The sequence below is a fragment of the Lepisosteus oculatus genome, chromosome 1, assembly GCF_040954835.1.
Source record: "Lepisosteus oculatus isolate fLepOcu1 chromosome 1, fLepOcu1.hap2, whole genome shotgun sequence".
NCBI lineage: Eukaryota > Metazoa > Chordata > Actinopteri > Semionotiformes > Lepisosteidae > Lepisosteus > Lepisosteus oculatus.
The window spans coordinates 53,118,076-53,144,843 of NC_090696.1; the positions used below are offsets into that span (position 1 = coordinate 53,118,076).

Genomic DNA, 26,768 nt, shown 5'->3' on the forward strand with positions numbered 1-26,768 from the left:
CCCAGGGGTGTGTGCTTAGTTCATTGCTCTACTCCCTCTATACCCACGACTGTAAGGCCAAACACAACACCAACTCCATCATCAAGTTTGCTGATGACACCACAGTTGTAGGTCTGATCACAGACAATGATGAGAGGGCCTACAGGGAGGAGGTCAATCTCCTTACAACATGGTGTGATGACAACAACCTCACCCTCAACGTCAGCAAAACCAAGGAGCTGATCGTTGATTTCAGGAAACTGCAAACCGGACATGCCCCTATCCACATCAATGGGACTGAAGTGGAAAGGGTCAGTAACTTTAAATTCCTTGGTGTCCATATCACTGAGGACCTCACATGGTCTCTCAACACCACCTGTCTGATCAAGAAAGCGCAACAGCGCCTGTACTTCCTAAGATGGTTGAAGAAAGCCAAGATATGTCCCCAGATCCTCACTACCTTTTACAGATGCACTACAGAAAGCACACTGACAGGCTGCATCACAGTGTGGTATGGCAACTGCAGTGCTGCTGACTGCAAAGTCCTACAGCGGGTGGTGAAAACTGCCTAGTCCATCACTGGGGTTACCCTCCCATCTATCCAGGACATTTATGACAGACGGTGCTTGAGGAAAGCTCTAAGCATAATCAAAGGCCCCACACACCCCAGCTACAGACTTACACATGATCTGCTACCATCTGGAAAACGGTACCGGAGCATTCGGGCCCGGACTGCCAGACTCAGAGACAGTTTTTACCCCCACACTATCAAACTGTTAAATTCCCAGCCTCTCTCACCTCACCTCTAACCTATGATCTGAACCTCACAGTGCCTTCTTCCTTTCTTTCGTTCTTACCAAAAACCCAAACACACATTGAAAATCTTTCCCTATATTTTATTCTGTTGATGCATATTTTTGCACATAACCTGTTACTTTTTTTGGTGTTTTGCACATTGCCTGTTGTTGTTTTTTGCACATTGCCTGTTATCTCTCTTTCTTTTGCTACACAATTGTATTGTTGTTGTTGTTGTGTTTTTTTTCTCTTTGTACTACTTATGTCCTAGAGCTAGCTAAATAGCATTTCGTTATACCATATACCATGTATATGAGTGTAATGACAATAAACTTGAACTTGAACCTAAAGCTATCAAGAAAAGAATGAAGACACGAAAGAAAACAAAAAAAGGCTTTCTCTTTGGGTAGTTACAGTATTAAACAGTAGAGAATACAGAAGGAAATGCAGAAGCATACAATTTTAATTAAGTGAAGCATGTTTTGTTTTTTATAAATGAACCTCATATACAGTAAGCGATGTGCATGTTATGTGCCAGAAATCACAGATGCTTCAATTGATTGTCAAATGTAAACTAACTACTGTTTTAGAAATCAATATAAAGTCCAGCAGCTTCTTAAGAGAATACAAAAATCAAGTCCATCAACCTAACTCTTTTCATATTATCCTTACGTATATAGTATATACCGTACTTATATATATCCTTCACTGTATTAAGGATCTGAACTGCCATATGGATGACTTCTTTCTGCAATCATACAGACAAAACTGAGACTATGATCTTCCTCCCCAAATTTATCTTGTCTTTCAAGAGCTCAAAAAGCAGCTCTTAATCTCACCTGCAAAGACTGATGCACATGACAAAATATCACTGGTGGTTAAACCAAAGCAATCAGGCATTAATAATCTCCTACTTTCTACTTTGCAGTACAGCTGCTGAAGAAAGTAAACATCAGAAGATTATAAAGGCAGTATCTAAATTATGAAATGAATGAATCTGGACAGAAAGGAATTTTGGTAGTTCAGAAGTCAAGTAGAAAAACATACGAAAGATTAGGAAGGTCATATTTCGTACACAAGTGGCACAAGTCAAGTGATACATGACTGGATTGTTAGAAATTACATTCATATACCTCTTGTAACTCTGAATTTCTGAAGTACAGTACCCTCCAGATTTATTCATATCTCCAATGGAATGAAAACAAAAAGAGTTATAACTTGGATGATGTGTATTGCTTCAAAAATCTAAAAGATGTATTATCGTGATGAAAATTACAAGATCATGATGAACCCCAATTAATATCAGAATGCAATCTTCTCTTTTCTAAGCACACCTAATAATGAATAATGCTGTCACATTCAGTATAAATATTTGTACTCTATACAAGACCATTTATGTAATTAATCAGCACATCTATTTCCAAATTAAGATCCATTAAAATACAAAACAAAAAAAACAAAACTAGCATTGTTCTGTTATGTGTAAATGTTTTTTTGGTTTCCATATTTTCTTATTATTATTGTACCACAAAAATTGTTTCATTTTATCTTACTATCACACTTTCATTAATGAGGCTCGTAAGGTTGAAGATATGATTTTCTGAAAAGCCTTCAATACTATTTTCCCTTTCAGCAATATAGACAACAGAGCATACCATATAAACAAAAAAATTAGAGTCAGTGAATTGCCTTACCTCAATTATGTACAAGACAATATTTTTGTAAAAACAGTAGAGAATGCATTTGGCCACTCTATTATAGTTCCATGCACCATGAACAAGCAGGAGGTTCTTCAAATACTTGAACTGAAAAAGACAGAAGAAAAATATTACAGGATATAACTCAATACTGAATGAAGTACAATACCTGTGTAGTGTGCTCTCTGAAGGCACCAGTTCTGTAGGGTTTGGGCATTTACTGGGACAATTATTAATTGTAGCAAAGTTTGTGCACAGGAGAAAAGATGACTGTGGATCCCAGCAGGTCAGGAAGAGGACCGGTTCGTTCCTGATGAAGAACTAGTTCTGAATAGTGATTCAGCTGTCCACAGTTCAAACCTGTTCACGAGGCTTGCTGCTGATGCTAACCTCGGGTGAATCCTCTGGTTACTCTCTGGCAACCTCCGCTCTAGACTCTTAGAACAAAGGAAAATTCTGGCACTCGGACACACTGGCTGTTCCGTGGTTGTCCGGGCTGAGTCTCAGGATGGTCAGGAGGCGCGCTGCGAGAATGTCCCGCCCTTGGGAGCCTTCTGCTCCTAGGCCGTTCTGCCCTGGTATTCTCCTTTGAATTCCCTTTAGAATTGTCCACAGAATTCCACCACAGGCTCTCTGTGTTGCCTGTTTTTACCTGGAGGAACTTCAGTTTGTTCATTGGCTGAAAGTTTAATGGGCATCAGAGTCCCACGTGGGTTACTCGGCCCTACCAGTCCCTGATTGGTTGATCAAGGTGAGATATGAGTCACTTACTCCTGACACTTAGGAATGCAGTCCAGATGTCCATCTGGCACTCCCTAGATAGATAGGCGCCAATGGATGACCATTGATCATGATAGCCAGGCTTAGCTAAGTGCATCACCCTTTGGGAGCTGTCCTTATCAAAGGAACCTTAAATCAGCCTGCATGAATAGTTTCTCTGTGGCTGTACCACAGAGATGAAGAGAGAGATGAGGCCTCATTTGGGAAAGCACAGCAACACTTAATTCTGTCTTATTAATAAGCCTCGCCGCTATACCTGTCTAATGCTATCTGACCTTTAAGCTGATAAAACAAGTTTATTAACAAGTGAAGGGCTGAAGAACATCTGTAGAACACTGAAAGGAACAACGGGAACCATGAGGTTTTAGAACAATCCTGAGATTTTTTAAGTGTGTTTTGTAAGTAATTTAGCATTTAGGTTAATGTAATTATTTTTCTTTTCAGTGAAACATAAGACGGTTCTTCAGTGCTATAAATAAAATATGGTGCCTTGAAAAAGTTATCCGTTTGCTCATTTTATATATTTTGTTACTTTAGAACTTGCATTCACAACACTTTGAAGAAGCAATTAATGTACAAAGAAAAAAAATAGATACTTAATATGACAGAAAAATGGAAAAGTCAAATTGCAAAAGTACCCAAATCCATTCCTGTAAAAACCTAAATTAATCTAGATGCAGAAAATAATCTTAATGAGTCACAAATTTAGTTGAGTGACCTCTGTCTAAGTGCAATAATGGTCATTCTCATGGTTTCAGAATAAAAACACCTGTCTTTGTAAGGTTTCTTACTCAGGTCGTGAAGATTCAACCACGAAGACCAAGGAACTTTCAAAACAACTCAGAATGTTGCATAAATGTGCAGATCAACAGAAGTGTATAAGAACATTCAGAGTCTTAATGGGTCAATTGGCTTCATTAGTCTGCTTTCCTCCCCACTGATAGCTGATGTGTGGTGAGCATTCTGGCGCACTATGGCTGCCATCACATCATCCAGGTGGATGCTGCACATTGGTGGTGGTGGTGGAGGGGAGTCCCCATTACCTGTAAAGCGCTTTGAGTGGAGGGCCCAGAAAAGCACTATAGAAGTGTAAACAATTATTATTATAATTATTATAATAATTGCAGCAAACTTTCAGAGTTAGTATGCAGCTGTGTACTAAGTTGCGGTTTAGTTAGTATGGTACTTTCTGAAGATCATCTCCAGCTCTGAGTTCAATTGTAGCGAAAAAAACGTGCGGAACAACGTTGGAGTTCAGTTGAACTTGTGCTTAATCCGGTTCCCAGGGCTCAGTGTTGTTGTTGTTGTACTAATTAGCCCAAACTGCAGGGGACTGTGCATCAGAACATTTTAATTTGATTAGTGGGTTAATACATAGGCCACGTTAATATACAATTATTACATTGTCTGTTTCTTGTTTATATTTAAACTAAATTTCCTGACAAATTAATGCTAGTTTTTAACTTTTAACTCTGGAAGAACAAGTGAACACATCGCTATTGTTTAATTGTTACAAAAGACATCAACTAATGACCAGTAAAGTTAACAGTTTTATTTTTAATAGAACTAGAAATATATAAAACTAGAAACATATAAAATTACTTAAAGAAACATTTATTGTTCCTCTGACCTTCTTGGCATTTTTATTTTTTAAGGTAATACTGTACATTTCTTTAGCATGGTGTGCCTTTTGCTTACTCTCTCTCCTCCTCTGTCAGTTAATGGGATCTTCTGCACCACTCTCCTCCACATCAGCACTCTCCACTCCACTACACCGGCTTAAATGAGTGTCCAGGCCAGAGGGACCTTTGCTGTCAGAGTCAGTCTCGTCTTGTGGCTGCAGAGAATGTCCTTTCTGTTGGGATGTTATATCTGAAATGTGTCCTATGAGACAGTCGATGTTTCATGAAGGGACAGTGTTCCGAATAACTATCATAAATAATCACTTTTAAGTTGATGATTTTTTTCTTTAACGTATGCTTGCATTTGCCTACAGATATTACTCTCTGTGCCATCCATTTACTCATTATCCCTGCTTTCCTCTGATAACCACAATCAAATATTTAACAAATCTATTCAGTTGACTCCCAGATTTTAAAGAACACATTAATGGCTCAAACTCCATTTATATAACTATTTTCTTCACTCCCTAGGATATCTTAAAACTCACAGCTAGTAATAATTTAGACTAATAAATTTAGATTAATAAATGTGGTATGAGTGTAAAGCAATTTGAGTTAAATATTGCAATTATTTTCAAAGCGACAGATGCATAAATTCAGTACATAGTGATGATATTATTTCCACTACATTCGGGAGCCTTCTAATGTGATCTAGCGTTACGCCAAGTAGGTACTAAGTAGCTTAAACCATATGAAGAGGTGGTTTAAGTTAATTGCTACTTTAGTCACCTGTAGAGGGCAGCAGCTGTTACTCTGTGTACGTTGCAATTGAGAACAGGTTTAGTATAGTGCTGTGGACCAAGCACAGCGGCAAAGTTCATTGCAATTGGTCTTAAGGGGGAGCAAAAGTTTAAACCACATCTGTGTACTAAACACGGGTTGAACTCCTGTTAGTACTCTACTTTCAGTTCGTTGCAATTGACCCAACATCTTTATATTAAGCTTTAATACCTTAATATCTCTTTGAGTTTGGTGAAGTTGGTCAACAAGAAGTTTAAGGCACCCAGGCACTGTCTAGAACAGGCTATTTTTTTTAAATGAGTAGCTGCACAAGATAACGGTAAATAGTTAGCGATACAACTGTGAAGCCAACAATGACTTTAATGACTTTCAGTGGCTGAGATAGCAGAAAATGTCAACAATATCCCAATTATCCCAATATCCCAATTACTCCACTTTGAGGGAACGTGTATGGAACTAACAAAAACATCTCCAATCCCAAATTAAGTCTGCAAAAAAATACTGCAAAGTGATACTGCAGAAGACTTGAAACAGGCTGTCCACAAGCAATTATGAATTGGCTACATTACTCTGCTCTCCTCCCCACTGATAGCTGTGTGGTGAGCGTTCTGGTGCATTATGGCTGTCGTCGTATCATCCAGGTGGATGCTGCATATTGGTGGTGGTGGAGGGGAGTCCCCATTACCTGTAAAGCGCTTTGAGTGGAGTGTCCAGAAAAGCGCTATATAAGTGTAAGCAATTATTATTGTTATTATAACCAAACCTGAGAGAGCTTGACCAAATCCGCCAAGAAAAATGGGTAAAAATTGCACCAGGGTGGTGTGCAAAGATGATAGAGCCAAAAGGTCTTGTGACTTAGTGCCAAAGGTGAACCAAAGGTATTTCTAACAAATACTGAGTTCACAGGTCTGAATATGCATGCAATCACCAAACTTCAGGATTTCAGTTTAGTTTTTATTGATATTAAGAGTGACTTATTTTACCCTTAGAAGTTTTTAGTTTGAACATTTAGGTTTTAATACAGGCCCAACCCTTTAACCTGTAGATAACATGGTTTCTAAAACATTAATATTACTATGAAAACTGTCTTCCAAACTTTGTCCAACATCTTTGATATCAAATTGCCTTAGTTGTCATTAACCTCCTCTAAAATTGAAATTTGCATAATTTTTACCATCTTTAGGCAGAAGAATCTCAAGTTGGGAAGTCTAAATATGTTCAGGCTTTAAAATGATGAGAATCAAGCAAAAAAGTCTGATTTCTGTGGTGGATGATTTAAATTGCCTTCATTAGTCATTAAGGTGAGGTTAAAATTATAGTCCTAACTGAAATTGTGCTTTTCGTGCATTATCCTTGGTTTGATCCAGAATATAAAATGATACTGTGCATTTGAAGCGTCAATGTGTAAATATGTGTGGAGATTAAACACTTCTTTGTTACATGGACACATTTGAAATTGGTAAAACCTCACATAGTTGCGTTTTAGACATAAAAATGTTTTTCTTTTTCTGGTTGAGCTGGATTGGAACGATCCATATCCATATTGTGATTTCATGTGGGGTGTGTTCAGTGTAGAGAGGGAGCTCTTGATTGATAACACCTCGCTGCTCCGTAACCACAGCTGAGAACAGTGAATGCTAATAAACCTCAGCTGTGGGAATGGTTTAAGAGCACTCCAAATACTTCCCTGAGAGAGAGAGAGAGATCAAGCAGGACCTCAGTTCTGTATTAGCTGCAGAAGAGACCAGACGCGGGAGATCAGGTCTCGCATATGCAGATATTCTGTAGCAGGACAACAGAGGGTGTGAGGTGCTGCTGATGCAGGTGATGCAGATTATGGATTAGTGAGGAACATAAATATATGAGTTTTAAAGAAATACCACCCTGCTAGGTTGTGAAGGCAGGGCTGTTTGAGGGTCTCTGTATGAGATCTTATTGTGTTAATGTGAGTAATAGTTTTGACTTGGTGTGGACTGGGCCAGAATGTGAGGGGCAGTAGAGGGACCCTCCCCCTGGTAATACGTTGTATCGTGGGAGAAGTTAGGATCTGTCTGGTTTCAAACCTCTGGCAGTGAGTATGTGGTGGTGACAGGTGAGGGCGCCACCTATGCAGCCAGTGTGAGAGAATCTGGGCATCAGAAGAAAAGGTCTGTCTGACTATTGGCCTCTGGCGATGAGTTGTCCAGAGCACAGGGGTGTACTGGAGGAACCTTCCACTCTTCAAATGCATGTCATGGAGTCGTTAGATGCTCCAAATGTACAGCTGTATGTTTGGACACCACTAGCCAAATTGTTGACTTTCTAAGTGAAAAGAAGTTAACCTAAACTTGACATATTTCTGAAAATTTTAATGTGTAGTCACTACTTATTTGCTGAATTTAACAGATTGAAAAAAATAAAACAGTAAATGTGGCATGTGAAAACGTTTGGGCACCCTATGAGTCAGTACTTAGTAACACCCCCTTTGGCAGAAATCAAACGTTTCTAACATTTGCTAACAGCCTTTCTATTCTTGCTTTAGGAATTTTTTCCCACTCTTTATTGCAGAACGCTTCTAGTTCAGAAATATTCTTAGGTCGTATTGCAGGCAATGCATGTTTGAGATCTACCCACGGATTTTCAATAATATTCACGTCTGGGGACTGAAGGCCATTCCAAAACCTTAATCTTTCATTGAAGTAGTTCATGGTTGATTTTGAGGTATGTTTTGGACCATTGTATTTCTGTAATATATAACCTCATTTCAGCTTCACGTTCTTCAGTAACTGTGGGAAGTTAGCTTCCAGGATTTGTTGATACTTAGTAGAATGCATTCTTCCTTCTACCCGCACAACATTTCCTGTGCCACTGGCTGTCATATAGCCCTAAAGCATAATGCTTCTACTTTTTTTCTCCAAATGTACCTTTGGTGATTGTAGCCAAAGAGTTCAATATTTACTTCATCAGACCACAGCACTTGGTTCCAAAACGTTGCTGGCTTATCTAAGTGTTGTGTTGCATACTTCAGATGTTGACTTTTGTGATGAGATCGCAGGTAAGGTTTCCTTCTGAAGACTCTTTTTCTTGGTTTTCCAGATCTTGTCTTGACTTCAACAGTTCCCTTAACTTCCATTTCTTAATGACATTTCGGACAGTGGAAATTGTAAGCAGGAAGCATTTAGATATCATTTTACAGCCTTCCCCTGATTTGTAAGAGTCAATTATCTTTATTTACTTATCCTTAGTCAGCTGCTTAGAGGAGCCCGTGGTTGTTGAGTGTAAACACAACACCCTAAGAGGTTCAAAGAGTCAAGAGAATTTATAAAGCTCTGGAATTGTCATCACGTGACTTAGATTAAGTCTTAATGAGTCAATTAACTTCTGAGACCTTACAAAAAAATAACACTAGTGGATCAACTAGAAAGGTGCCTAAACTTTTGCACATGGCACATTTACTGTTTTATTTTTTTCAATATGTTAAATTTAGCAAATACATAGTAACTGTGCATTAATATTTGCAGAAATATGTCAAGTTTAACTTTAGTTGCTGCAGAGGTTGTGTTAACTTCTTTTCACTTTGAAAATCAACAAAACATATACTTTGGCCATGGGTGCCCAAATGTAGGCATAAAACTGTAACTTGTGTTAAGTGAAGCAGTAGTGGCTGGGTATGGGTTTCATGTGCACCAGCAGCTGCTTTTATGCAAAGTGAAGCAGAGCAGTGGTGGCAGGGCATGGGTTTGAACTGCACCAGCAGCTGTTTTGTATGTGAAGTGACGCAGTGGTGGCTAGGGACTGGTTTGAGGTGTGCCAGCAGCTGTAATACACAACCTAGGGTATCAGACTGAGCCTACAGAGAGGTTGTGTGTGGAATTTAATGAGAGAGAGTGTTTTGAGATTCAGCACGAGAGGGTGTGCTGGAGACTGAGAATGTAGTTAATATGTGAGACCCAGCATGGTGACATTGGGAAGTGGTGCCACCAGCTGGAGGCAGACCTGGAAGTCCAAGGGCTGACTGGTGGTGAGTAAGCCAGCAGCCATCGTGGAGTGGGAGTGGGAGGCTCTGTGTTGGTAGCTAGGAGCAACGAGGCTCCTAGCAAGAGTATCATCAGGATTTGCAAGCGAAGGGCTCGGTTTGGCGAGGGACGCCAAACAGAACCGTGGTGTGGTTGTGGTGGAGATTAAGGGCTTGTGTGTTGTGTTTTTATTTGCAATTTCAACTAATTACACTGGCACAAAATATTGCACACTGAGAGCCAGGAAGCACTAATTAGGATATTAGCTGAAGTTCATGTAAGAAACATTTTGTGTAAAACTCTTCACTCTCATCATTGTCACATTTCTTTTTGGTCAAGTTTGAAAAGTTTTTCTCAGGATATGGTTAGGGCCGTGGGGTTCAAATCCTTGGGGTTCTGCTTCTGTACCCTTGTGCAAGACACTTCACTCAAATTACTCTATTAAAATGCTAAACTCTATAAATTGGTACCAGTCTGGGGTTCTCAGGTCCAGCATTAGTTAAATTAGTTTATATTTTTTATCACTTTGTTCAATCTCTCATTTTACAAGCAGGTGAAACTGAAAATAATGTTAAGTGCAAATCACATGCATCACAGACACTTAAGATATAACACATCTTAGATTTAAACTGCAGATATATGGAATATAATACTTGAACTGCGCTCCCAATGACAGCTCTCACTTGTTGTGCCATAGAGAATAAATATTACTTTAAATAACACTTAAGAACACACAGCTAGCCTTAAATTGACTTATAGTGATATACAGATGCAGCTGCTCAAATCGTGCTGTATTTCTTCCAAATACTTCAAAAGTAACGCAGTGCACTGCATTATGATATTCACAGGCCAAAGAAGATCAATAGGTGGCACTTGTGGTACGTTAGATGTTAGTGAAACAACTGCTTCATTTAATATTTCTCTACTGTGCATGTTTCTACTTCAAAATCTACTTAATATGGAATATTTCTATGGACTTTTCCAACTAATTAGAAATTTTGGTAGCTAAACATAAAAATAACAGAAGCATAATGTCTCTGAACATTAGAACGATATTAATTTAGGAATATAAAAATATTACACATACTGTATATGGCAGGTAGTAGAGTCTTAGGTTAAAAAAATACACATCACTTTTCCCCTTTCTTCATAAACATGTATCAAAGTATTTAACTCGTTCTCTTACTGTGGTTATTTTGGAAAAGTTTTGATGTGCTAGTTCTAACCATATTAAATTGATATACTTTATAAAAACAATCATATTTTATCCTTTTCTATGAATATGTGCTGTCGCTATTGTTGTAAAAAAAAGTTTTACTTTTTAAAAGGCACTTGATAGGGAATAATAAAATGGAATCATGTAACTAAAGAAATTAATAATGATATTAATTTAAGGATCTAAATATAATATATTTATAGTTCTGGTAGTAGTACTGTATTCCACTTTGTTTGTAAACATCTGCATCAATTTCTTTGACTCATTCACTTGTAATTGCTTTGGAAACATTTTGATGTGTCCGTTTCAGCTATGTTACTGAGCGCCACTTTGTGGGGGGAGGGTGTGTGGGGTGCAATTGAATTGTTTAGGCTGCAAATGAATTTGCACGCTCATTCTTGTCTGAAGAAGGCTTTGGAGCAGTTTACAACAATTTTTATTTCTTTGTGATTAAACTTTGAAGTGCAATGGCAAATGAAATCAATTCTAAATAAGACACTATCAACTGTAAATGTATTATGATGTTTCCATTGAAGTTTTAATTAAATGTATATAGTTAAGTGTACTGAGGAGTATCAGATATGAAGGAGACGGCACCAGCACCCCCTGGGACAGAATGACAAAGCAATTTGTAAGTGTTAGCTATCCAGTCATTGCAAAGGACGCTATGAACTGCAGATTTTAAATTCAATTAAAGTTTGACAAAATCAGCTACTTTTCAAGCAGTATATGACTTCTCAAAAGGTACCCCCTTTCTCTTGTGCAACAAATGTTTGATTTTTTAAAATAATTTTGAAACCTTGGACAGTATGTCTAAGGGCCAAAACACCCGCTTGGTCTTGTCTCCTGACATTCCACACACAAGAATCACATGATATCATATCCACAGTTATACCAAAACATTAGCATAATCATGAAAGAACTGCATTGTAATAATATACTGTATAAATACCCTGTATTATATAGTATGGTTTAAAAGCCACCATTGTACAGTATGTAAAACATATTTTTCATAATCAAAATTTTAAGTTAGATTGCTGATTATTCATTGCTAAAATTTGCATTACGACAAAATATAGATTTTTTCAATGTGGATATAAACCTGAAAGAGGCACATCACATTCACAACAAGCTATAATACTAAACTATTTGTTTAATATATCTGGCTATGTAAAATCACTGTGCTAAACTGGCACTTGGGTGCAATCTGCTACATTACAGTCTATGAACATTTCACTGTCCATTACCACTATAAGGACAATAAAAGCTTTAAGAAAACAAACGTCAAAATGTTTAACAAATATCCATAAGTGATATTTTTAGCTGCCAACATTTATTTACTTACGTGATTCCATATTAATATCCCCTATCAAGTGGTATTCAGTCAATATTACAACTTTGTTTTACAGAATTAACAGCAAATGTTCTTATTACAAAAGTGTTGCTATTAGAAAAGGATAAAACATTATACTTAAAACATTATTATGCTTGTTATGGAGTATATAAACTTTATATAGTTAGAATAACATGCCACAATATAATAATTTTATATATTTAACTAAGTAATGTTGTTTTGTAAAACAACCATACTTTCTTTTTTAATTAATTTATTATTTAACATACTGCTTATGCAGTTGAAAATTAGTAAAAGTCTAAACAGTATACAACATAAATTCCATTAATGGAAAAAGAAAGATTGTCCTTCAGCACTGACAAGGTGTTTTCTGGCAACAGCCCAAATGCTTCCGTACACCATTTCAATCATTTACTGCTCCACCTGGTTAGATCTGTACAATTTACTTTTGTTATGGTTTGAAATGCACTCCTTAATGATGATTCTTTCTAACCCCACTTTTTCACATGTTATTCCCTCACTGAAATCCATTTGATTTGTCAGGGGCTTGCACATTAGCATGCTATAAATGTAAGTCTGTTCTACGAAGACCCATTAGTCGAGTGTACTTGTATAAATATTCCAACCATAAATGTAAAAACACCTGCACAGTACTGTACGGTTATCAGGTTATGCATTAAAATCCAGTAAACTGGGAACTTTCAAGCTCTGATTCTGGGGCTCCAACAAGCATGGCTTGAGTGGCTAAGTGATTTGTTTCATTCAAGTCTTTTCTCATTATCTCTGCTTCTTCTAAATTACTGGACCCTTCATCCATAAACACAAATTTATTTACTTTACCTGAGCTATAGAGTAATCTGAAGAATTGGCAGCCTGAAGCCCTTCATTGCCACTGATGCCAACACCCACATGGGCAGTCTGGATCATGCCAACATCATTGGCTCCATCACCAATGGCTAGAGTAATCACCTTCACCTGCTTCTTCACCATTTCTACCACTTCTGATTTTTGCAGTGGAGAAACTCTGAAAAACAAAACCATCAATGTGATTCCTCATAGGAAATAACACAAAAACATTCTATACAGCTCAATCAAGCCTGAAAGATTCCAGGGAACAAGGTTCTATGAATTGCCCAATTTATTTCAGACAATAATGTTTTGTATATAGAGAAGCATTTTCCACCACATATTCCTATACTACCTTTCGTACAGATTGTATCATTGAGCTTGAAGTAGACATGCATTGAGACAGTCAGTTTCTTTCATTCATTTCATTTCAAATTAACATTTTAATTTAATAATATCTTTAGTCTTCAAATTTTAATATTAAATAAAATATTAATGATTGTCAAGAATCAAGAGATCCATTTTAATTATACTATATGATAATTATTCTAGTCATTTGGAAAAGTTAGATAACCAGAATGTGACTTTGAATGTTTTCCAAAGCTTAATTTTTGTACTATGGTTACCAAGTCTGAGCTTAGCTTTATTTTAATTATATATAGTTTATAATTTATAGGCTTGCTTGTGTTTTTGTTTCAGATTCACAGCAATTAATGTAATACTCTGTAACAGCAGGCAATTAAAAGAACTTTTCTTTTAAAAGTAACTTTCTTTAAACTTTTCAACACGTTTAGAGACTTAGGAATTTAAACTTCTTACACTCCTAAAAAGCTTATGACACCTGTAATTAAGTTAAATTCTATAAATATTAACACTGGATTTCATAATTTTCCTTCTTTTTGTACTATTTATCAAAGCTTATCATGAAGATGTCTTGCAAACAAATGTCAGGTTTAACCGATTTCGCATGTAATAAAGAATTATAATAATTAGTAAATATTAATAATTTGCTGAAGTTATTACATTACTCACAAGTTTTCCACTACTTGGCTTGATCGATACTGCAACTAGCCGTTGTCAGAGTTGGTATAAATGAAATAATTAAGTTATGATAATTAAATTATATGGATGCTCTGATTACACAGGATAATAATAATTAGCATGAAACAAAAACATAAAAGAACATTAACTACAACTGACTAGTCACTGTAATAACTAATTTGATGTATGAGTGAATTAAGTACAGGCTGTAAAGCAGATATTTCACCACAGAAAATTTGCAATGTGAATAGCAGAAAATGGCACTACACAGAGGTATCAGGATGAAAATCAATATAAACACTTTTCTCATGAAGCTGGGATCCAAATTAACTTCTGAGCTGAATGTATAATAAGGCAACAAAAAGAACTATTCAGGGTAATACAATGACACATGCATACAAATGCAATTATTAGTACTACGTGAAACTGAAATAGAAAAGTTCCTACGATGGATTGGGTCATCTGCAACCCTTAACTGGATGAATGGTTATATATAAATATGGCTAAACCAAATAGTTTCATGTGCTATGCCAGATAACTTTTATGTACTTTATGTGTAAATTACTGTGGTTACAGAGTGCTACATAGTGTATACTGAATAAAACAATGGAACAAGATTGCATGAAAAACATTCACTGAGGAAATAAATAAGATTTATATAATTAATTTAAAAGATTTCCACAGGTCAAGCTCTAAAACTGATGGCTACATTTTAGAGAACTGCTGAAGTTAATGGGTTAAGTAATTATATTTATCTTATGATCTTATTACGTTTAATGTTACCTGCAGCAGATCACAGCTTTACAAGACAAAGCAAGGTCCAGAAAATACTGCCTGATTCCAAATGTTAAGGCATATTTCAGAGATTTTCCATCAATGATGAGAGCAAAATCATTCTCCTTTCGTAAAGCATCTCCAAGCATACTACAGTGATGACTTAGAGACTCCCTTGTGCCCTGTAAAAGTAAAAACATTCTCAAAGATTATGTAATTTCATATACTGTAAAGTCTTAATACTGTAGTTACAGATGCAGTACATAAGTACAGTTCAATAAAAAAAGCTAGTTGCTGCACCTATGAACAAAACATTACTGTTTCATTTCAGATTACAAAAAATAACACACACCATAAAATGTTCATCAAAATATCATAATCAATTTTATATCTCTAATTTATTGTGAGTAGTTCAAATTAGATACACTCATGGAAACCTTTAGTTGCTGTCTAAAAAACATAATCAGAAATATGGCACTGTAGTCAAAAGGTGGGTGAACTATGAACTTTGAAGGCAAAAGTCCTGTGTTTTCAAAGATTCAATCACAATTATCTTATATAATGAAATGAAATAATGAATAATGCCATTTTCTGAACGTACATCCAGAGGTTTGCTTTTCTTCAATACTAAATTTGTAGGACTGTGGCATTTATGTGGTCTGCGGCAGGGCCTCTTTACCAACTGTCCTGTTGCTATGCAGCACTACTGAGACAGTAATCTCCAACCCTTTCCCAGAGCATGCACACTCTGGGGATGGATAATCAGCTTTCCCTAACCTTAGGTAATTATAATTGGAAGTGAGAACATGCCGGAGGTTATGGATTTACCCTTTTTCCAAGAGTAGTTATTATCATTGTTTCCTCTTCATTGTTTCCTCTGACACTAGAGTTACAAGGGAATGCTTATCCAACAAGAGAAAGTTCTTTAGTGGATTCTTGGTCCACCTGAGTGTTAACACTATATGAGATCCCTTAACCCTGTGCTTGTGGATTCTCAGGTTCTATACTTGAGTTCTACATGTTACGTTTTGCTGCCAGTTTGCTTACTTAGCAAAACTCCTTGTCTGTATCACTGATATTCCTCAGTCCTAACTACGGTAACCTCGTCTGAAGTTAGTTTCAGTTCAAATGGTCCCTTTCTACTAATCATTCAGCCTGGGCTGTAGAAGTACTGAAAAAAAGATAGCCAACTCCAAAGAAAAATATGGAAGTTTCATAGTTTTACTACAAACAAAATGATGTATAAATTAAACAAAAATTGAGCAACTAAGGTACAAGGATAGTTTCATCAGTTTAGGTAAGGGTTTAATCATTTAATTTTGTTATTAAATCAAAGTGTTTAAATTAGGTGCATCTTGGGAACTCAGTTTGGAAGGCACCGCCCTACAGTATATAAAGATGAGTGTAGCGGTGAGGCTTATTAATAAGACAGAATTAAGTGTTGCTGTGCTTTCCAAAATGAGGCCCCATCTCTCTCTTCATCTCTGTGGCTGCACCACAGAGAAGCTATTCATGCAGGCTGATTTAAAGATGTTTTCTTTTGATAAGGGACAGCTCCCAAATGGGGATGCACTTAGCTAAGTCTGGCTATCATGATCAATGGTCATCCATTGGCGCCTATCTGTCTAGGGAGTGCCAGATGGACATCTGGACTGCATTCCTAAGTGTCAGGAGTGACTCTTATCTCACCTTGATCAACCAATCAGGGACTGGTAGGGCTGAGTAACCCACGTGGGACTCTGATGCCCATGGAACTTTCAGCCAATGAATGAGCTGAAGTTCCTCCAGGTAAAAACAGGCAACAGAGCTCCAAGACTATTCTAAAGACTTTCTAAAGAAGAATCTCTAAGGAGAATTCCAGGGGTGCGAGACAATTCCAGGGCAGGACGGCCCAGGAGCAGAAAGGCTCCCAACGGCAGGACATTCTCACAGCGCGCCTCCTGACAACCACGGAATGGCCAGTGTGTCCGAGTGCCAGAACTTTCCTCTGTTCTAAGAGGCTAGAGCGGAGGTTGCCACGAGTAACCAGAGAATCCACCCGAGGTTAGCATCAGCAGCAAGCCTCGTGAACAGGTCTGAACTGTGGACAGCTGAAACAGTATTCAGAACTAGCTTCATCAGGAACGAACCGGTCCTCTTCCTGACCTGCTGGGACCCACAGTCATCTTTTCTCCTGTGCACAAACTTTGCTAGTTAAAGCCAACACTAACTAGCCGGACAGTGAGCATCAGCAGTGCACCATCGCAAGCCGCACAGCACAGCCTGGCACGGAGCCAAGAGCACAGATTGGACAGCTTAGAAGCCTGCAACTGTTTCTTTGTGCCCGCAGGAGATCTGAATCCCCAGAGATTGGATGAGTATTCAACTTCACTGCATTACAGCACGAGAATTCAATTGTTATCCCAACCAGTTGATATCAATTTAATTCCTAAGAGTTATGTACTTGTTTTGAGTATCTAATGTAGAAGTTATAACCAAGTTCATTTACGAAATGGTCTAAATGAATGATATACTGAACGTATGTCCTCTTGATATGTGTAACACTTCGTAACTGAATGAATATATATCTTTTGTATTCTGATAACCCTCACGATAAGATCTGTTAGGTTTACATGCATATTCTATGTATTAATAATAATAATAATAATAATAATAATAATAATAATAATAATAATAATAATAAAATGATTACTTTACAATTTCTTGCATTAGGAATTATCTTTTTGCATACCCCAGCTTGCTCTCCATGAGACACACAGACACACAAATAGGGAGAGAGCCTGGGGTCAGAGTGCAGGGTCTGCCATAGTACAGCGCCCCTGGAGCGGTTGGGGTTAAAAGCCTTGCTTAGGAGCCCAACAGAGTAGCTGCGGGATTTGAACTGGCAACCTTCCAGCCACAGGCGCAGATCCTTAGCTACAGAGCCACCGCTCCACCCCATTAATAAATGTATCCTTGTGTATTAGTACCTGTGTGTGTGCGTTGTTTGAGTTATATTGCATGGTTGGATTCTAAAGCCATTAAAAGAATCATTTTGTGATTTACTGCTACAATTAATATATGTCCCAGTAAATGCCCAAACCCTACAGAACTGGTGCCTCGTGAGAGCACACTACATGAGAAATGTTAAGATTTTAGTATTCACTATACAAGTGTGCGGAAACAATTCATGCTACAGATACAGCCATTCAAAATGCACGGTACAAACCCGTACCGCGGGCAACTACGTGTAAGCCACTGCGCCGTACCGGAATACGTGATTGGCTGGCCAAAATGACCGACAGGGGCACTTGTGGTGCATTGGTCGGTAGTGAAAAGATTTAATAATTTAATCTCTTTACTGTGCACGTTTTAATCCGCTTAGTATTGAATATTTATTTGAAATTTTACCACTTAAGGGAAATTTTAGTAGCTGAGCATAAAAAGAAGAGGAGCATAATGCATCTGAAGGTCATAAACAATATTAATTTAGGAACATAAACATATTACTGTATGTAAACTGTACTGTATATGGCTGGTCTTGGTAGTTTAAAGAAAAATTACACACCAGTCTTCCACTTCTCCCTAAACATTTTAAGCATCAAAGTTTTATGAAACGGTCCCCAAATATGTGATTGCTGTAAAAAATAAATTTTAATTAAAAAAAAATATTTAACATGAAATTAAGCTGTTTACGTTCCTCCGCCTGAGAATATAGCAACGCAACGCAGAAACACAGGCACAGGTAACTAGCAAAGAGAAGACATTAGCTAGCCAATATGATAAAGGAATAAATTATTTTTTTATTTCTTTTGCACATTTATTTGAACATTTCCATCAATTGTACAAGCCCTTGGAAACTGTCCAATCCCTAGTTCGTCTGCATTTTTTATGCTCCGGGCATTCTCCCGGTCTGGCGCCAGTCTGTGTCTTCTAGGATATAATGTCGGCGATTTGTATTAAAATTGGATTTCCAATAACGCCGCAGCAAACTCTTGTTTTTATGTCCACTATAACGGACAATCTCCCTTGCTTTTAACCGAGCGTTTCATAATTCCCTAAAATGAAAATGCGACAGAATTCTGGGGTGTCCCTATGCCAGAGATTACGGTACGGCTTCAGAATGGTGATTGGCTGACACCATCTGACACCCCTCTGATTGGGGAAAAAAGACCTGCTGATCTGTCCTACACACCTGGAAGACAACAGCATATGCTGCTTCTATTTGAAACTTGTATTTTAAAAGTTTAATTAGGAAGTAAAAACCTTACAGCATACACAGATTTCTAAACTGATCAGGAGGAAGAAAAATCACCCGTATTTCGCGCATATAAAGTGGTTATTAACTATTGAAACCTGGTTTATTAATTTTACTTTTATTTAGATTAAGAGTTCCCTTCACCCCCATTTCCATTTAAATCGCAAACCCGTGTTTAATTAAACATTTTTATTGATTCACAATCTGGCAATGCAACGTAAATCGTTATCTTTGTCTTCTGCATAATAATGTTCACCTTTCTGTCCAGCAAATTAATAATAAACTTCATTTTCGTCATCTCCGCTTTAATGGTACACCTGTCGCGGATTGTATTTCATTGCACTTTGACAGATTGTTTTTAAATCAATTGTTGTCAGAATATCCCCACCTCCAAACAAGAACAAAATTGCAATGATTTTATTAACTGGCTGTTTCAGAAACTTAAAGTATATATTTTAAGTAATAATTTAACAAGATATGTACATTTTTAAAGATATGTTTATGTTGTGAATGTCTGTAGATTGTATCTTATTTTTAGTTTTTGTTTTGTTTCACGTTAATTTTATAAGGGAATCTTAATTAAAATAGTTTTATTTTTTCACAATCTGGTAATGCCAGACAGAATTCACATTTGCTGCAGCCAAATGGCCTTGCAGATCAGAAAATCAAGGAACAAAACAATTATCCTCTACCCTGCCTACTTTTAGTCAGTTTGTTAAATGCCCTACTAGGGATAACAGGACTTTGGACTTGCTGTATGCTAATGTCAAGAATGCCTACAGCTCCACATCACTCCCCCCCCTTGGCAGATCTGACCACAACCTTGTTCACCTCCTATCTCTGTACAAGCCTTTTGTACTACAGCAACCAGTAACCACCAGGACAGTGAAGAGATGGTCAGCTGAGGCTAATGATGCACTGATGGACTGTTTTGAAACAACAGACTGGGAGATACTCTGTGAGCCTTATGGAGATGACATTGATGGTCTTACCCACTGCATCACTGACTACATAAACTTCTGTGTTGACAGTGCAGAGTGAGGGAGGCCTGGAGAGGGCCAATGAGATGAATCTTTTCTTCAACAGATTCGATACAGGGTCCACTGTCCATTCACCTCACAGGCCTTCACCCCAGATACCCTCTTCATGTCCTCAGTCACCCCATCATGTGATCCCTCCTACTCCTACTCCATCTTCCCCTGCCCTCCTCGGCCTATCCATCACAGCTGACCAGGTCAGAAGGGAGTTGAGGAGACTCCATGCATGGAAGGCAGCGGGTCCTGACGGTGTTAGCTCCAGGGTGCTAAAGATCTGTGCGGACCAACTGGGTTCAGTGCTGCAGTACATCTTCAACCTCAGCCTGAGATTAGAAAAGGTTCCGATGCTCTGGAAGACATCTTGCCTGATGCCAGTACTAAAAAGGGGCACCCTAAAGTCTTGAATGACTACAGACCAGTGGCACTGACATCACACCTAATGAAAACTCTGGAAAGGCTTGTACTGGACCACCTCAGAACCCTGGTGAGTACAGCACTGGACCCCCTGCAGTTTGCCTACCGGTCACGTCTGGGAGTGGAGGATGCAGTCATCTATCTGCTACACAGAGCTAACTCTCACCTGGAGAAGACGGGGAGCATTGTGAGAGTTATGTTCTTTGACTTCTCCAGTGCCTTTAACACCATCCATCCACCTTTACTGAGAGATAAGCTAAGGGCGGCCCAGGTGGACACTCCCCTGCTGTCCTGGATTATAGACTATCTGACCTGCAGGCCACAGTATGTACGGCTACAGAGCTGTGTGTCCGAACAGGTTGTTAGCAGTACTGGAGCTCCACAGGGGACTGTCCTTGCTCCATTCCTGTTCACCTTTTACATCTCTGACTTCAGGTACAACTCTGAGACATGTCATCTGCAGAAGTTTTCAGATGACTCTGCAATTGTGGGGTATATTAGAGAGGGGAGATAAGCCTTAGAGATAAGCCTCTGCTGAACCCTGTTTCCATCCAGGGTGAGGACATAGAGGGCGTACATTCCTACAAGTACTTAGGGGTACACCTGGATGATAAGCTGGAGTTGTCAGGGAACCAATACGTGGAATAGGAGGATCCTTATGCGTGACCGGAATCCCACAGGACACAGAGTAGCAAAGGGACAATCCAAAAGACAAAATCCAAAGGCAGGGTCGATAAGGGAGGCAAAGGGTCCGGTAACAAGAGATAGTCAAACAATTCAAAGGCAAAATCCAGAAGGCGAGGTCAAGAGGCAGAAGCAGAAGATTCGTAACGGGAGATCAGTCAAAAAGGTTAGGAAACACGCACTGGAGAATACTAAGATAGGCTTCTCAATAGTGAGCGTGGGAAGGTGTGCGAAGGGGGTTTAAATACTGAAAGGAAAGGGGTGTGATTGGATGATTGGTTAGGGAGTGAGAATTTGAGGAATCTGATGCATGTGAGAATGTGCTGGGTTCAATCAGGGATGAGATTGGGAAGCAGAGGTTCCGGGAATGTAACGTCGTTTGCGAGGGAGAGTGTGGGGCGTGACAGTACCCCCCCCTTTAGGGTCGGCTCCTGACGACCTCAGAGAGCGAGTACGAACAAAGTCATCAATGAGGCTGCGATCCAAAATATCTCTCTCCCAGACCCAGGAACGTTCCTCAGGACCATAGCCCTCCCAGTCGACTAGAAATTGTTGGCGACCTCGGAGCCAGCGGGCATCCAAGATCTTATTGACCGTGTAGGAAGGCAGACCATCAATGAGTCGTGGTGGGGGTGGAGGTGGCCGAGGCCGGGAGAGGGGGGATCTGTGGTAGGGTTTCAGGAGAGAGACGTGGAAGGAGGGGTGCACCCTGAGAGTTGGAGGAAGAGCAAGACGATAGGTTACAGGGGTGAGCTGGGAGAGGATGCGAAAAGGTCCAATAAAACGGGGTCCCAACTTATGTGAAGGCTGTCTAAGGGGCAAGTTTTTAGTAGACAGCCAGACAAACTGTCCTCGTCGTAGTCTGGGCACAGGTCGTCGATGACGGTCAGCGGTGGTCTTCTGCCGCAAGGAGGTCTTCAGGAGGGCGGATCTGGCTTGTCTCCAAATCCTCTTGAGGAAAGTGAGGCGCGTCTGGAGGCAGGGAATATCCGAATCAGGGATAGAGTCCGGGAGAAGAGAGGGTTGGTATCCCAGGGAGCAATAGAAGGGAGACATCCCAGTGGTGGAGGAAGAGAGAGAGTTATGAGCATACTCAGCCCAGGGGAGGAGAGAGACCCAGTCATCTTGAGAAGCAGAGACGTAAGATCGAAGGTAAGTAAGAAGGTCCTGGTTGGTTCTTTCCGTCAGTCCATTGGATTCAGGATGATAGCCAGACGTGAGAGATGTGGAAGTCCCGAGAGATTTGCAAAAAGTTCTCCAGAATCTTGAAATGAATTGAGGTCCTCGATCTGATACGATATCCTCAGGAATGCCGTGAAGTCTGAAGACATGAAGAATGAAGAGGTCAGCCATGTCTTGAGCAGATGGGAGGGCAGGAAGAGGAATGAAATGAGCCGACTTCGAGAATCTATCTACCACGACCATAATGGTAGTTTTGCCTTGACTCTCAGGAAGATCTGTCAGAAAATCCACTGAGATGTGGGACCAAGGTCTTCTAGGGGTTGGGAGTGGTTGGAGTAAACCGGGCTTCTTGAGACGGGAGGATTTGGACATGGCACAGATGGGACAGGCCTGCACGAACCCAGTAACATCAGTCCTCATAGAAGGCCACCAGAAATGTCTAGAGATGAATTCCAAGGAACGTTTGACACCGGGGTGACCTGCAAATAGTGAGTCATGACCCCAGCGAAGAACAGTGGAGCGTAAGGTATCCGGAACAAAGAGTCTGTCTGGAGGACACTGAGGGGGAACGGTTTGGTTGTGAAGTGCACGTTTGATTTGGTTCTCCAGGTCCCATCTAATAGCAGCCACAATTGTCTCAGGGGGTATAATGGGTTCAGGAGGGTCCAAAAAGCCAGGAGGATCATGGAGGCGAGATAGGGCGTCAGCCTTTATGTTCTTGGATCCTGGTGTATAAGTAATAAAAAAATGGAACCTAGAAAAGAAAAGTGACCAGCGGGCCTGGCGTGGATTCAAACGTTTGGCAGTTTGTAGGTAAGAGAGATTCTTATGATCTGTAAGAATAGTAAAAGGGTGTAGGGCTCCCTCCAACCAGTGTCTCCATTCCTCCAGGGCGAGCTTGATAGCCAGTAGTTCTCGGTCTCCAACATCATAATTAGTCTCGGCCCGGGACAATTTTTTGGAGAAAAAGGCGCAGGGGTGGAGGATACCCTTCTCTCCATGACGTTGAGATAATATGGCACCGACTCCGTTGGCTGAGGCATCCACCTCGAGAATGAATGGAAGGTTGGGGTCTGGGTGACGGAGGAGGGGGGCTGTGGTGAACAGTCTCTTGAGATGAAGGAAAGCTTGGTCTGCCTCAGGAGTCCATTTCCCTTGATCATGACCTTTTCGGGTCAGGGCTGTAATGGGGGAGACGACAGAGCTGAAATTCCTAATAAAACGGCGGTAAAAATTGGAAAATCCTAGGAAACGTTGAATTTGTTTTAAATTCTGGGGGGTTGGCCAGTTTTGTATGGATTCAGTCTTGGCAGGGTCAATTTCAATGCCCAGGGGTGAGAGGATGTAGCCAAGGAAGTGGATTCTGGTAACATGGAAAGTACACTTTTCCAATTTGGCGTAGAGTTTGTTCTGAATCAAACGATGAAGAACCTCACGCACATGAGAGACATGTTCCTGGGGACTTTGGGAAAAGATCAGAATATCATCCAGGTATACCAGGACATATTTGTGCAAGATATCCCTAAAGATGTCATTCATGAACCCCTGAAAGACAGCAGGAGCATTAATCAGTCCAAACGGCATTACTTGGTATTCATAATGACCGTGGGTAGTAATGAATGCCGTCTTCCATTCGTCACCCTCCCGAATGCGGATCAAATTATACGCACCGCGGAGATCCAGTTTAGAAAAAATAGTGGCGCCCCGGAGTGATTCCAAAGCCGATGAAATCAGAGGGAGGGGATAACTGTTCTTGATAGTTATGTTATTCAGACCGCGATAATCAATGCAGGGTCTGAGAGAGCCGTCTTTCTTTTTAACAAAGAAGAAACCGGCGCAGGCAGGTGAGGAAGAGGGGCGGATGAAACCAGATTCCAAGGACTCCTGGATATAATCTTCCATAGCCTGAGTCTCTTCGTTGGAGAGTGAATAGACATGGCCCTTAGGGGGTAGGACCCCTGGAATTAGGTCTATAGGACAGTCAGATGGGCGATGAGGCGGGAGGGATAGGGCCTTCTGTTTACTGAAGGCTAGGTGTAGATCCGAGTACTGGGAAGGGATATTGGGGAGGTTATCTTGAGATATGTAGGAGACGGAAACTTTCTGAGGAAGCTGACAACAATGCGAAAGGCAATGGGAACCCCAGGCTGTGAGTTCCCCTTGTGACCAGGAGATGTGTGGGTTGTGAATCCGTAACCACGGGAAACCAAGAACCAATGGGTGAGAAGGGGATTGAATGAGAAAGAACCGAATGACCTCCTGGTGGGTGGCGCCGATGCGAAGAGTGAGGGGAGGGGTCTGCCACTTCACCAGACCAGGGGAGAGGGGGGAGCCATCAAGAGTGAGGAGCCGAATGGGCTGGGTGACTGGCAACCGGGGAATATTCCAGGACGAAGCGAGTCCAGAGTCAAGGAAGTTCTCTTCGGAGCCCGAATCAACAAAAGCAGAGAGAGAGGTCTGTCCAGTAGTCCATGACAGGGTGGCTGGGAGAAAGAGTCCAGATCTGGGAGAGGAAGAAGTGACACTGGCCATAACAGCAGGTGGATAGGAGCAAGGAGGGCGACTGGGGCAGGCAGCTCGGAGGTGATCAGGGGAACCGCAGTAAAGGCAACGCCCCTCACGACGTCGGCAATCTCTTTCCTCGGAGGTCAGTCTATGGAAGGAAGGCAGTTGGGAGGGTGTGGGAGGGGTCCGATTGTCCGACCTTCGCTGTTGCAGCCTGAGCTCTAGTTCAAAAACTCGAGAAATGAAGGAGTCAAGTGATGGGAAGTCCAGGGGCAGGTGCACAACGTGATCCTTGAGTTCATCAGATAATCCAAGGCGGAAGTAGTGAATCAGGGCATTGTGATCCCAAGCGAGTTGAGCAGCCAGAAAACGGAATTCGGAAGAGTAGTCCTGAAAAGAGCGAGATCCTTGAGTAAGGGAAGTGAGGCGTGCAACAATGAGGTGGCGAGAGTGCAACTGCCCAAAGGCAGATTGTAGAGCTGTCTGAAAAAGGTGGAAGTTAGCAGTCTCAGGAGCGTTTCGAGAGATGAGATGTCCAGCCCATTCCAGAGCTCGTCCAGAGAGGCAAGAAACCATAAAAGCAATTCTTTCTCCATCGGTGGGGAAGCAGTCTGGACGGATGTGGAAAGCCATCTGACATTGAGTCACAAAGCCCTGACAACTGGAGGAGTCGCCATCAAATTTTTCCGGGAGGGGAGGGGGTAGAAGATTAGTTTGTGTTTGAAGCGGGGGTGCAGGGGCAGGAGCTGCAGGTGGGGGAGACGGCGGAAGTGCAAAGTGGTCAGCTAGTTGCTGGACTGCAGTAGTTAGCAGGTCCAGATTCCGGGAGTGTTCAAGGAGAATAGAAAGTTGACTCTGGTCCGCTGGATCCATTTTAATATGGCTCACTATTCTGTCAGGGAACCAATACGTGGAATAGGAGGATCCTTATGCGTGACCGGAATCCCACAGGACACAGAGTAGCAAAGGGACAATCCAAAAGACAAAATCCAAAGGCAGGGTCGATAAGGGAGGCAAAGGGTCCGGTAACAAGAGATAGTCAAACAATTCAAAGGCAAAATCCAGAAGGCGAGGTCAAGAGGCAGAAGCAGAAGATTCGTAACGGGAGATCAGTCAAAAAGGTTAGGAAACACGCACTGGAGAATACTAAGATAGGCTTCTCAATAGTGAGCGTGGGAAGGTGTGCGAAGGGGGTTTAAATACTGAAAGGAAAGGGGTGTGATTGGATGATTGGTTAGGGAGTGAGAATTTGAGGAATCTGGTGCATGTGAGAATGTGCTGGGTTCAATCAGGGATGAGATTGGGAAGCAGAGGTTCCGGGAATGTAACGTCGTTTGCGAGGGAGAGTGTGGGGCGTGACAGGAGTGGTCTGGTAACACTGATGCCCTGTACAAGAAGGGTCAGAGCCAACTCTATTTTCTTAGGAGACCCAGGTCCTTTGGTGTGTGTGGAACACTGCTTCACATTTTTTATGAATCAGTGGTGGCAGCGGCCATCTTCTACGCTGTGGTGTGCTGGGGCAGCAGCATCATGACAAAAGATGCAAATAGGCTCAATAAACTCATCAAGAAGGCTGGCACTGTGCTGAGGATGAGCCTTGACCCCATGGAGGTGGTGGCTGAGAGGAGAATGCTGACCAAGCTCACAGCCATCATGAACAACACCTCTTATCCGCTTCATGGGACTGTTACTGGGCAGCGGAGCACATTTAGCAATAGACTGCTCCAGCTACGGTGTTCAAGGGAACGTTTCCGCAGGTCTTTCCTCCCGGCGGCTGTCAGGGTGTATAACGATGCCCTTGGCTAGGAC

General features: G+C 40.6%; 1 protein-coding gene across 6 annotated transcripts in view; it reads right to left on the minus strand.

Moving 5' to 3' along the window:
- atp8a1 (ATPase phospholipid transporting 8A1) overlaps positions 1-26,768 on the minus strand; it is a 330,133-nt gene that overhangs the window by 49,199 nt on the left and 254,166 nt on the right. For all 6 annotated transcript variants that reach the window (XM_069190605.1, XM_015345307.2, XM_015345310.2 and 3 more), the window contains 3 exons: positions 14,910-15,082; positions 13,080-13,263; positions 2,469-2,579 (listed from right to left, as the gene is read on the minus strand). In XM_069190605.1, coding sequence (XP_069046706.1) covers positions 2,469-2,579; positions 13,080-13,263; positions 14,910-15,082 — 468 coding nt within the window. The remainder of the gene's footprint in view (positions 1-2,468; positions 2,580-13,079; positions 13,264-14,909; positions 15,083-26,768) is intronic.